We start from the raw sequence: 12787 nt of genomic DNA, 5'->3' as shown, positions 1-12787 counted from the left end.
AGGAATCCAGTGAAATTTCTCAGCACCTACTCTAAGCCAGTCACAGCTTTAGGCACTGGGGAGCTGGAGATGAGCTGGGCTTGGAGCCCACCCTCCAGCAGCTGGCCATGCAGCAGAGGCATGCCCAGTGGGGCTCTGTGACTGTGCAGGTGGGGGAAGCTGGTATCTGTGTATAGGTGGCTAAGGCCCACCGAGTTCTGGGCAGGTAGATGTATTTCTGTCCTGGCCTGTTCGCTGTCCCTCAGTACCACTCTAAGGTGCACTGCACTGGGCCAGGGCCCTGAACTAGGAAGCAGGCTGAGGCTAGGCCTGGCCCATGGCTGACTTTCCGTGGGACTTTGGACAAATCACTTCCTGGTGCAAGCTTCATTTTTCTCATCTGTACAAAGAGGAAAATCTTATCACCCCCTGCAATTTGGGTTATTTTAATGGGAAAGCCTCTCAGGGGCCTGCAAGCCCTTCCTCCTTCAAAGCAGGGCCAGATGAAAGGAAGACTTGTTCCGAGGCTCCTCTCTGACAGATCCGATAAAGCTCTCTGGCTTCGGCTGTGTGGCCTCTGGGACGGCTCCCATTTTTATTGCTCTTGGCACAGAAGCACAGTGGAGCTTTGATGACTAAAGAGGCCCTTTGCTTTGTCTCCCCGTGGCCCTTACCTGACAAAGGCAGCATTCACGGCTCCCATTCTCCCCTGGTTTGCTTTGTGTTCCTAACCCCTGACCTGAAAGGCCTGGAGCCCTCCAAGGGCCTGGCTGCCGCATGTCAGCGCTGGGGATCTAGATGGAGGAAAGCAAAGACGCAGACACAGAGGCCTCTCTGTTCCCTGCACCGGGGTCTCTGCAGGTGACGTGATCTCTCTTCGGCTTCCGTGTCCCAGAGGTCAGTTGCAGAGGCAGAGATCCCATTACTCGGCCTTGCAATCTGTGACTTCCTTGTGCCTTGTGTCTTACAGAAATTTAAAGAATATGTGAATGGCAGTAACCTCATCACCAAGCTGCAGGCCAAGCACGATTTACTCAAGCAGACCCTGGGCGAAGGTGAGTGAGGTGGTGGAGGCCCTCTGGGAGGTGCTCTGTTCCCCACTGGGTTTCACTGTGGCGCCCTGACGTGTTGAGCTGTTTAAGCTTGAGACAGCGGGCACCTGGCAGAATGAACCTGGACTTACCAGGACTGGGCAGGCTGGGAAAATCACCTTGGTACAGATGCCTTGGGGGGTCCAATCTGGCTTTAGAAAATAGAGGGCGTGAGTTGCTTTTTGATTAATAGAAAGAAAAAAAAAAATAGAGGCTGGACGCGGTGACTCACGCCTGTAATCCCAGCACTTTGGGATGCTGAGGCACGCAGATCACGAGGTCAGGAGATCGAGACCATCCTGGCTAAAAAAAAAACAAAAAATTACTGGCTGGTGGTGGGACCCGTACCCCCACTTCGAGGCTGGAGTGAGGCGGGAGAAGGCTGAACCAGGAAAAAAAAGAAAGAAAAGAAAAGAAAAAGAAAATAGAGGGCAACCACAAATCTTAGTTTAGGTTGGCAGGGACAGTCCAAGACAAAGTGATAGGGGGCACCCATCAGGTAGGGAGTGGGAATCTGGGGCCTCAGAGGCTGGCACTGACATTTTTCAGCAGACACTATTTGCAAGGAATACTAATGGAGTGTCTGGCTAGGATTCTAGGTCCAGAGAAGGAAAATCCATACATGTAAGTCAGGGTTTGGCCCTTGAGGGACCTGACGACTAGGCTTAAAGCCAGTCAATGCCTTCCAGTGGCAGTTGGAATAAAATCCCAGCTGCTCTCATGGCACATGAGGCCTTATAGCACTTAGCTTCTGCCGCTTCACCTGACCTCATCGGTCATTCTCCCTTTCCTTACTGTGCTGCAGCCACGCTGAGCAAATTTCTGCACTTCAGGACTCACCAAGCTTATTCCTGCCCCAGGGCCTTTGCAGCTGCATGGGTAACCACCACCCAAATCAGGGGATAGAGCATTTCAATCACCCTCAAAAATTCCCTTGTGCTCCTTTGCAGTCAGCGCCCCACACTCTACTCTGATCTGATTTCTGTCACTGCAGATTAGTTTTGTGTGTTCTAGGTAGTAAGGGCTGGGGAACTTTGGGGGCTGATGGAAATAAAAGTTCCATATCCTGATTTGAGTGGTGGTTATACTTGGGGGTAGACATTTGTTAAAACTCATTGACTAGGGGATAGGAGTGGGGAAGACTTAGTTGCAGTGAGCTTTTTCTTCATTCTTTCCCTCTAAATTTTACCCATCCTGACATTTCAGTATTGGGCCAGGGGGTAAAGGGGATGTGGAGGAGTTTGGGTAGCAAAGACGGAAGAAAAACAGTGAGAATGGAGGAGAAAGGGAGAAAGTCCAAGAGTGGAGCTCAGAGTGTGGGTGCCATGGGGGCAGCTTCTAAGACTAGCATTAAAGAGGAGGGTTGGTATTTATAGGCACAGGGCAGGGGGCTGTTCCTCATGAGCCAGGTAACAAAAGGTAGGACCATATGAGTTGGTGGCTACTTGCATTTTTGAAATTAGATGCTGAATTTGGAAAACTAGATCTTCTTTTAAAAAGTAAAATCCTGGGCCTGGTGCAGTGGACTGCCCACGCCTTCTTGGTGCAGAAGCACAGTGGAGCTTTAATGAATAAAGAGGCCCTTTGCTTTGTCTTCTCACGGCCCTTACCTGACAAAGGCAGCTTTCATTGCCTCCATTCTCCAGGGGGCTTGCTTTGTGTTACCAACTCGATGATGATGATGATGATGATGGTCATTATCATCATCATCATCACCAACATCATCATTATCACCATACTTAGTTTTGGTTGGCATAACTCCTGGTCCATTTGGTCCTCCAAGCTTATTTAGCCTTCAACTATGCCTTGCTCTAAGATTGCTCTACCAGTCACTCTTCTGAGTTTTGAGCTGATTAGCAATAAAAAAAAAAAAAAACTCCCGGAAAATGCATTTTCAGAAGTAGAGGGGCAGCTAAGAAAAAGCCATCTGGAAGAATCTCCGTAATCCTGTGTTTCAGTAAGCTGGCCATAGAAAGGCTCATGTGCTTCCTTTGACAACTGGATGGTTCTTGATAGACTGGTCAGTTCTATAGAAGTTTTTTTTTTTTTAAGGATACTTTCTATTTTAAAGTAGTTTTAGAGCTACAGAAAAATTGGGAAGGTAGTATAAAGTTTTCATATACTCCACATCTAATTTGCCTTATTATTAACATTTTACATTAGTATGCTATATTTGTCAGCATTAATGAATACTAGTACACTGTTATTAACTGAAGTTAATAAATTACTGAATGACTGAAAAAGATGGAACCTGAATAAATTGAGACCAGATCTCCAGTCATTTTTATATAGCCACTACACAATAAAGATACATGTAGATTCTTAGGGCACTGGGTGAAAAGGGAGAATTTCCACTGACCTAATTGATAAATTGGAAATTGCCCATTGGGTGAAGGAAGAAGGGAAAAAATTCAGCAGGCCAAAGAGAGCTCAGAATCTTAGCAAATTCATCCTTCTGAGTGTCAACTGGTGATTCACCTTTTCCTGAGCGTTTTAGTTCTTCTATTCAGTAGGATTCTTTTCTAAGAGTAGGGTAGGGTTACAGCTGCATCAGTGGCCTTTTTATGCCATGTGAGGGCTATTTTGTAGTATCATGTCTAGTGCCTCAGTTTCTCTAAAGTACAGTAGGCCTCCTTTATTTGTAGTTTCACTTTCCATGGTTTCAGTTTCTTGTAGTTAACTGTGGCCTGAAAATATGAAATGGAAAATTCCCAAAATAAACAATTCATAAGTTTTAAATTTCTCACTGTTCTGAGTAGCATGATGAGCACACTGAGCAAATTTCTTTGCTGAGCAAAAATCTTATGCCGTCACGCTCCATCTCTGCCAGGATGTGACTCCTCCCTTTGTCCTGCATATCCACTCTGGATACAGTACCCGCCCACTGGCCACTTAGTAGCTGCCTTGGTTATCAGATTGAAAAAACAGAGGACATGTAGGATTTGGTACTATCCACAGTTTCAGGCATCCACTGGGGGTCTTGGAACATATTCCCCACGGATAAGCGGGGACTGCTGTACTCTTTTGACAGGATGGCTCAAGGAAACTACAAGTTGGATGAAACCCAAGGTCTTTTGGGTCAGCTTTACTTAGAAGTGGATTTGGAGAACATGATTGACCCCAAACATACAAATCAAAAAGCTTCCAGGCACTTGGCAAATGGCATTCCCTGTTACAAAGGATGTCACTGGTGCTTCTTGGGAGCAAGAGCACACACCTTGGCTGTTGCTATGCTATTTTATTGGCCAGAGAATTCTCAGTTTATCATCATCTCTGAGTCTTAGACTTATGACCTTTTTATTGCTCTGGGGTGCGGGTATTCTGTAAGCTCCAGGGTTTACACTCAAGATGCGGTTGGTTTTTCAATTTCTGAAAGCCCCTCAAGCGTGAATGAACAGTGCGCTGCCTATAAAAGGGAAGGAGCATAACCTTTTCAGGCCAAGATTTAATTGCCCATCACAGAGTAAAATGGCCACCAGGACCAGGCCATCTGACTTTCTAGAAAATGACCGAACCACCAATTATAAAATATATTTTTAAAATCCCAACAGATCTCAGAAGGTAAAGGATAGGCATTTTTTGATTTCCCATATTTGTGAGACACCCTATTTCTAAAGATGTTGGTGGTGGGATTCTGGAGAGCTGAATGTGAGTCTGAAGCTAATAGACAACATATTAGATTCCGTGTCAGAGAAAAGTCTGCCTTCAGTGTGTTCTGACATTCCACTCCACATCCTAAAACCTTTGATTTCTACCTGCCCCTATCTGTTCACCCATCGATCCAAGAGCACAGGCATTTTGTTTGGCCAGGCCTGGGGAGATAGTGGTACATGAGAAAAGTAAGGTCCCTGCCCTCATGGAAAAGAGAGACCTCAAATGGTAAACAAACTACTAAGTAAAGAATGATAATTGAGCCGGGTATGGTGGTGGCCCTGTAATCCCAGCTACTCAGGAGGCTGAGGCAGGAGAATCACTTGAGGCCAGGCAGTGGAGGCTGCAGTGAGCCAAGATCACGCCACTACATTCCAGCCTGGGCGACAGAGCAAGTCTCTGTCTCTTAAAAAAAAGCTAGGGGTGGGGGCGTGGGGATTATAATTGTGTTAAGTGCCATGAATGAAAACTTTGGGCTGAGATAGAGAACAATGGTATGTGTGTCAGGGAGAGATGGGGGGGACCTGCTATAGATAGGGTGATCAGAGAGGCTTCCTAGGGGAGTTGCTGTTTCAGCTGAAACTAAAGGATGAGAAGACATCAGCCAAGTGAAAAACCAGGGAAAGAGTTTCTGGGAAAGAGGGGACAACATTTGCAAATGCGGGAAAGGATGTGGTGAGTCAGAAGAATTGAGAGAAGGGTATTGTAACTTGTTGAGTACATAGAAGAGTGGACAGTTTGGGAACCCAGAGGAGGGGGAACAGGAAATCAACACTCCTTGTTCACTACAAACCCAGACCATTGCCTGACCACTTTCATGGGCTGCCATCGGCTCTAACAGGAGGGCTTGGGTCTACCTGAAAATTTTATCCAAACTGGTGTCTGGTAGGAATTTGCCCTTGACTCCAGACACACAGTCAAATCAAGCAGGACAAATTTGCCTGTTTTACCTAACTTTTCTCCTTTCCTGCTTTGGTCTTTGGTTCCAATTCCACCAACTGCAGCCACCCATGTAACTGCTTGTGGCTTTGCTCAGGAATTAAGGAGTTGCCTATTGATTTGCCCCAAGTTCTATTTTCAGACCCAGATTACTCTCTTCCTCTCCTTATTTCCCTCCCTGGCCCCATTCTGTCTTTTTTTTTTTCTGTAAATAAAATGCTCGATTCTTTTCTCCTAAAAGTCTCCTAATGTTAGTGCTAGGTGGGATTCCAGAGTTGAGAGCTGTGCTGTCCAGTATGGTGGCCACTAGCCACATGTGCCTGATGAACACTTGAAACATGGCTAGTCTGAATTGGGATGTGCAAAATGAACACCAGATTTTGAAGAGTTAGTACACACATATGCACAAAATAGAAAATATCTTATTAATTTTCTATATTGATACATATCGAAATTATAATCTTTTTGATATTAGGTCAAATGTAATATGTCATGAAAATTAATCTCACCTGTTTCTCTCTCTCTCTCTCTCACTTTTTGAGATGGAATCTAGCTCTGTGGCCCAGGCTGGAGTGCAGTGGCACAATCTCAGCTCACTGCAACCTTCAGCTCCTGGGCTCAAGCGATTCTTGTGTCTCAGCCTCCCGAGTAGCTGGGATTACAGGTGCCCATCACCACGCCCAGCTAATTTTTGTGTTTTTAGTAGAGATGGGGTTTCACCATGTTGGCCAGGCTGGTCTCAGACTCCTGACCTCAAGTGATTCACCCACATCGGCCTCCCAAAGTGCTGGGATTACAGGCATGAGTCACCACTCCCAGCCTCAGCTGTTTCTCTTAATGTTTTGTAATGTGGCTACCAGAAATTGTGGCTTGTATAAAGTTCTACTAGACAGCACTGGTTTCAGAGATTCTGAACTGGAAGCAGTTCTTGAGAATATTAGGAAATGGAGAGCATTTTGGAGCAATGACTGGGGACAGTACTGCTGGTATTTGGTGAGTGAGATCTAGGGATGTCAGCATCTGCAAAGTACTAGACAGGCAATGAAGAATTTAAACTGAGGATGTGGAGGCCCAAAGAAAGGAAGTGGCTTGTCCAAGCTCATGCAGTTAGTTGATAAGAGTTAAACATTAGGACTCAGACCTCTGTTTTCAGTACAGTTTTGGTAGGAGAAGGAAAAGATATTATTTAATCTCTTCATTTTGAGTGCCACACCCCTGCCAAGGCAGCTGTCCTCTAATGTGTGGCATCCCTGAAGAGGGGATATTATAAGAAGCCAAACGCTGCCTTCAGGGAGTCCCTGGGTCGGAGGCATATTCTGCTGGGGACATCTGTTCTCCCTTACCTTGTGTTTGTGGAGGTGGAACCGGCTTCCCTGGGTAAGCTTTGATTTGAAGTTAGGCAACCTGGATTGGAATCCAGACTCTACACTTAGCAGGGACTTGGGAAAGTCACTCCATTTCTCCAAGTCCATTTGCTCATCTGTTGTGACAGGAATGACACCCTGTGTACAATTGTGCTGCGGCACTTATTACACTATTGTGTGGTCTACTTACTGAGTCATTTGGTACTAAGCTTCTTGCAGATAGAGCACTTGTTCATTCATTTACTCATTCTACAAATATTTATTGAGCATATACTTTGTGCCAAACACTGCCCAAGACCTTGGTGTCAGTGCAGTTTTAAGAACTGACAAGATTCTTTCTCTCATAGAACACAGTATTTTCCAATGGAGATAGACTGGCAGTGGACAAGTAAACAAGTAATAAGCAAGAAAAATATTAATGATAAGCTACATGTATTGATAATTTAAATAGAGAAACGTGGTATAAAGAGACAGTGTGTGCTTTAGATAGAGGAAGAAGCCCGGGCAACATGGTAAGACCTCATCTCTACTAGAAAAAAATAGCTGGGCATGGTGATATGCACCTGTGGTTCCAGCTACTCAAGAGGCTGAGGCAGGAGGATTGCTTAAGCCCAGGAGATTGAGGTTGCAGTGAGCTGTGATTGCACCACTGCACTCCAGCCTGAGTGGACAACAGAGTCTCAAAATAAAATAAAATAAAATAAATAGATAGAGGAAGCTTGTCTCTGGACACAGCTTTTAAGTTGAGACCCAAAAGACAAGGCGAAATGAGCCATGCAAGTGTTGGGAGCAAGAGAATTCCAGGCAGCAAATGCAAATGCCTACTTGAGGACCACACATAGGCCTCTGCATCTGTAGCAGGGCACACAAAGGAGAAAGCAGCCTGAGGAGATGGAGTAGCATTTTGAAGGGTCTACTCTGACCTCAAAGTGTTTATAAAACAGAGTAAGAGGTCTGGATTTTGTCCCTTGTGCAGTGAGAAGTTATTGGAGGGTTCTAAGCAAGGGAAGGACATGATCTGATTTACAGTTTAAAGAGATTGCTTGGCTGCTGAGGCAAGAATGGATGGCAGTGGAATAGGAGACCCAGTTAAAAAGAAAGTCGTCCAGGTAAGAGACGAGCATGGCATGGACTAAGAAGGTAGTGTTAAGAGGAGAGAAGTGGACAAATTTAATTTATGAAGGAGAGACAGTTTTTAAGGAGAGCACCTGTTAGACTTCTGGCTTAAAGAAGAGGGGAGGTGGATATCCACTTATTGAGATATTGAAGACTTGGGTGAAAGTAGGTTTGGAGCATAGAAAGAAAGAGTGCTTTGGGAAACATTTAAGGTTTGAGATAAAAGAAGGCAATTTGTGTTGAGTGGATAAAGAAAATGTGGTCTATCCATATGATGGAATATTACAAAGTCATATAAAGAAATGAATTACTAAACCATACTATATGGATAGACCTCAAAAGCTTTATGCTAAGTGAAAGAAGCCAGATGCAGAAGACCACATCTTGTGTAATTCCATCTATATAAAATGTCTCGACTATGCAAATCTGTAGAGACAGAGAGTAGATCAGGGTTGCCAGGGGCTGGAGGCAGGAACAGGGAGTGACTATTAGTGGGCATGAAGGATCTTTTTCTGGGGATGGAAATGTTTTCAAATTGAATTCTGGTGAGGGTTGCATAACTTTGAACAGTCACTAAAAATCACTGAATTATACACTCCAAATGGGTAAATTTTATGATATATAAATTATACCTCAATTATGCTATTTTTATAAAAGATTGCAGTGCATCTGAGTTTGGAATTCTAGGGAAGTGTAAGATCTGGACATAGAGTAGGGAGTCCTTGGTAAGCACTTGCGGTCACTTAGAGAGGATGTGTAGAAAAGGAAAGCAGCCCTGGGTCTGTGTCCTGATGGCACTCCAACATTTTGAGGTTTGAGGTTGGGCAGAATAAGGAGGAGACAGAAAAAGAAACTGAGGAACCTGTAGGGCAGGAAGAACACCTGGAAAGTGTGGAGTCATGAAAGTGAAGAGGAGAGAGCTTTGTAAGAAGAGAGTCGTGAACTGAGTAGAATGGTGCGGAGAGGTCAGGTATGATAAGGGCAGAGAAGACCATTGGATTCAGCCTCAAGGAGATCTCTGTTGACCTTAAGTGTTGACCTTGACAAGAGCAGTCTCAGCCCAGGGATGAGGACAGAAGCCTAGCTGCAAAGGGGTGAGGAGGGAATAGGAGGGGAGGAAGCAGTAGTGCTTCCAGACAGCTCCTTCAGGGAATTTTACTGTAAAGAAGAGCAGATAAATGAGGATGTAGCTGGAAGGAGAAATGGGGTCGACGGAAGGGTTAAAAGCTAGGTCATGCATATCCAGAACATGTTGATATGCTGTTGGAAATGGTCCAGAAGAGAGGAGATTGGTGATGCTAGGGAGAGGGGAGATACCTGCAGAAACTAAGGCCCCCAGAAGGACAGAGGGGATAGAATCAGGGCATAAGGAGAAGATCTGGCTTTGTCTGGCAGGTAGGTGGGAGGGCCTCGTGGAGGCATGCAAATGGAGAACCCATAGTACTTGATTTTCTTTTCCAGTGAAGAAAATGAGAAGATCTTCAGCTGGGAATGAAGGCGGAGGCAGGGCAGCAGGGTGGAGGAGCACCAGCCTTATGGCTGGTATCCTTCAGTGCCATATGACAGGGGCTCAATCTTTGTTGCCATTAAACATTGCAGGAGTTTTTGAACTTTGGGAGGCATAGAAGTGATCACCAAGGGTGGTTGTTAAAATGCAGATTTCTGGGTTTTTATCTCAGAGATTCTGATTCAGAAGACCCATGAGACAGCCAAGAAATCTGCATCTTTAACAAGACCCCCAGATGTTTCTGATGGAAGTGGCCAGCAGGCTGTAGTTTGAGAATCACTGAAAATATGTCTGTGAACAATAACGTGTGTGTGAACACAGCCCTACAAATAGGAGGCTTTTAATAAAGAATAAGACGCAGTTCTTTTCAATAGACCGTACTTTAGGCATAATTAGATTTCATATTTCATAAATAATTAAGACTCATTGTGTTTCATTTTTAGAAAAAGATAAATGGTCCTTGGATTAAAAAGAAAAGGCAATTAAACATTAATGTATACTTTTCTTTGCAGGGGAAAGAGCAGAATGCGGCACCACCAGGTGAGAGTGGGAGAGTTGTGTTTTCTTTCATCCGCTGCCCAAGGTGGGAGTGGGATGGGACTGGGGAGGCACTGCTGGGAGCTGGAGAAGCAGAGATGGCTTCTTCACCAGTGTCCCCATGGGCTGGTGTGGGTGTGCCCAGGTGAGGCACAGTTGCTGCTTTGCTTGTTCTAGCATTAGACTGACAAAGCCACGCCCCTCCAGGCTGGCGATGGAAGGGGCGCTTTTGGGGCTGCTGTGTGGCAGTGGGGCACCCTCCCTTTGCGCTGGCCATCGGGTGAGACAGTATTGTCTACTCAGAGTGGCTGAGGGCAGCCCGTAGGGGCCAGAGGCTGTGGGGTGGCTGTTGACCTGTCTTCCCACCTGCTACACCATGCTGAGCAAACTGCCCAGCCATGCTGCGAGGCCCAGCCTGGGGTCCCCATGTACCAAAGCTTTGGGCCAGGCTCAGATTGCGTGCAGCTGGGCACACGCATGCGCATAGGCGTGCACAGACTCCCCCACTGTCCACACCCTAGCTTGGACCTCACGGGCACTTGGATGAGCTGACGGAAAGTAACACACGGGCAACTTCTGCTTTCTCTTCAGCTTGTTCAAAATTCCCTTTTGCACTTTTTCCTGAGCAGACCAGAGCCAGTGAACAGTTTCCACTCAGCAGCTGATAGCCCAGGGGCTGACTTTACTTCCCTTTCAGAGAGCTTAGATCCATAAGTGGCTCTGTCACTGGCCAGGTTGTTTGCTTAGAGCCTATTTCATTTCTGTGTTCCTAGTAAGAGATACTGCACTGCCTAGCTGGAATTCAGCCAGTGGCCCAGAGGCCTGCACTTTTCCATCACATGGCAGTAGAGCGCTACTTTTTGCCTCACTTTCTGGGCCCAGGGACCTGAGGGCATTCTTTTTTTCCCCACAAATGCTTCCCAGTGGCCCCAAATCCTGGGAAACCATCATGTTTGGCAAGAGCAAAGATGAACTACCAACTCTCTCCTGCTCCTTGGAAAGGGAATTGGGCAAAGTCTTGGAAAACTCTGGGGTTTTCAGTTTCCTGGGCTCAGGATGGGGAAGACAGAGGGCTCGGCAGAAGTTCAGCCCGTACAGCTGTTCCTCTGGGCTCCGGCAATTTGGAAACATCGGGATGATTCACACCAGGCGAGGCCCTTCCAGCACACGGGGTGGCAGATGTGTGGGGTCACTTTCGAAGAACCTTTTAGAAACGAACCCATTATAATTTTTTTTTTTTTTTCTGGCAAGAGAATGTTGTCATAGTCTCAAAACAACAGAAGCCGTATTTTACACCAAATTCTGCAAATAGTGAAACAGATGGGGGATGAATTGAGCTGTCCCTCACTTCCTCCTAATTCCTAGAACTCACGCAGAGAAGTTTGTTCCAGCAGAGTGTGGGAGAGGAGATCTGTAATCAAACACTTGGCCAGGTCTCAGGGTCCTCCCTCAGGGGAAAGTTGAGGGTTTGTGTGTTTTTTGTTTGTTTGTTTGTTTTTGTGTTTTAAATAAAGCCCTCTGAAGTGTTGTCTTCCACACCCTCCTTGACCTAGGGCCTGGGAAATCCAAGCTGAGTTTATCAGACCTCCCACTTAGACACCCTGCAGTCAACTGCAGCTACCCTGCATTCAATTGCAGACATAGCCGTGTGTACTCTGGTTCCTGGTCAAGGTCAAAGACAACTTTGTTAGTAAACTAAAAGTCTCCCCTTACCTCCAAAATCATTATTTAACTTGTGGAAATTGTTGCTAACAATGTTTCTGTCCTATGGCTCTCTCTGTATCTTCCATGGACTCCCACACGAGGTGGATATCATTTTTGGATGGTTATTTGAGCAGGATCCCCTCAGCCAAGTTGCTGTTGACCTTGTATAGAGGAACTGGTTTTGCATATGGGCTGCAGCATGTTATATTTTTCTCACACTTCAGAACCTTATCTTAGAATAGACCAAATTCATAATAATCCTGTAATTCAGGATGGCCAGATGTGATAATGCACTTAAATCTAAAAGTGTATTGTAAATGTCAAAGCAAGATGCAAATATAAGCCTTGATTATTGTGATTCAAATGAATGTCCGGCTCCCTTACCCAGGTTGACATGCCCTCGTGGTCTGGATTAGAGGTGAAATCACTTGAGATGTTGTTCAAGCAGATGCAACGCAGTACACAGCCCATGAATAGCCTCCAAGGGCCCGACTGGCATTGCACTACAGCATTGCCACCATTTGGGATGTTGACCTCCAAGTCTATTAGGTTATCTAGGGGAATTTTTCATCACATCCCTTTAGTTGCAGGATAATTTTGAGGCTATTTCCTGTGTTGCCAACGCGTGTTAATTTTCATCTTGATTAAAAGGCAGAAAGGGGACATTGGTCTCTGGTTTCTCTTTCTTCCTCTCTGTGGCTTTCTCTATTCCTGTTTTCCCTGCCTCTCTTTCTTTCTTTCTTTCTTTCCTTTTTGCTCTGCATCTGAGCAGCAGAAGAGATGGAAGGCTTAGGCTGCCCCACTTTCCTTGGCCGAGCTGCCCCCCTGCTCCCCACTTTGTGCCCCACCCAGCACTTCAGTAAGTCGATATAGATTTGATATTGTGCAAAGTTGGGATA

The 12787-nt window shown here is 45.7% G+C and overlaps 1 protein-coding gene across 9 annotated transcripts in view; it reads left to right on the top strand.

Moving 5' to 3' along the window:
* Positions 1 to 12787, top strand: part of SRGAP3 (SLIT-ROBO Rho GTPase activating protein 3) — a 269948-nt gene that overhangs the window by 202386 nt on the left and 54775 nt on the right. For 5 of the 9 annotated variants that reach the window (XM_032149570.2, XM_032149573.2, XM_032149574.2 and 2 more), the window contains exons 10-12: positions 950 to 1034; positions 10160 to 10187; positions 12661 to 12747. In XM_032149570.2, coding sequence (XP_032005461.1) covers positions 950 to 1034; positions 10160 to 10187; positions 12661 to 12747 — 200 coding nt within the window. The remainder of the gene's footprint in view (positions 1 to 949; positions 1035 to 10159; positions 10188 to 12660; positions 12748 to 12787) is intronic. The other 4 variants (XR_009213058.1, XM_032149572.2, XM_032149571.2 and 1 more) reach the window with 1 other exon arrangement.

Source organism: Hylobates moloch, unplaced genomic scaffold (assembly GCF_009828535.3).
Source record: "Hylobates moloch isolate HMO894 unplaced genomic scaffold, HMol_V3 SCAFFOLD_4, whole genome shotgun sequence".
NCBI classification, from domain to species: domain Eukaryota; kingdom Metazoa; phylum Chordata; class Mammalia; order Primates; family Hylobatidae; genus Hylobates; species Hylobates moloch.
This window is presented reverse-complemented; position numbering and strand designations above follow the sequence as displayed.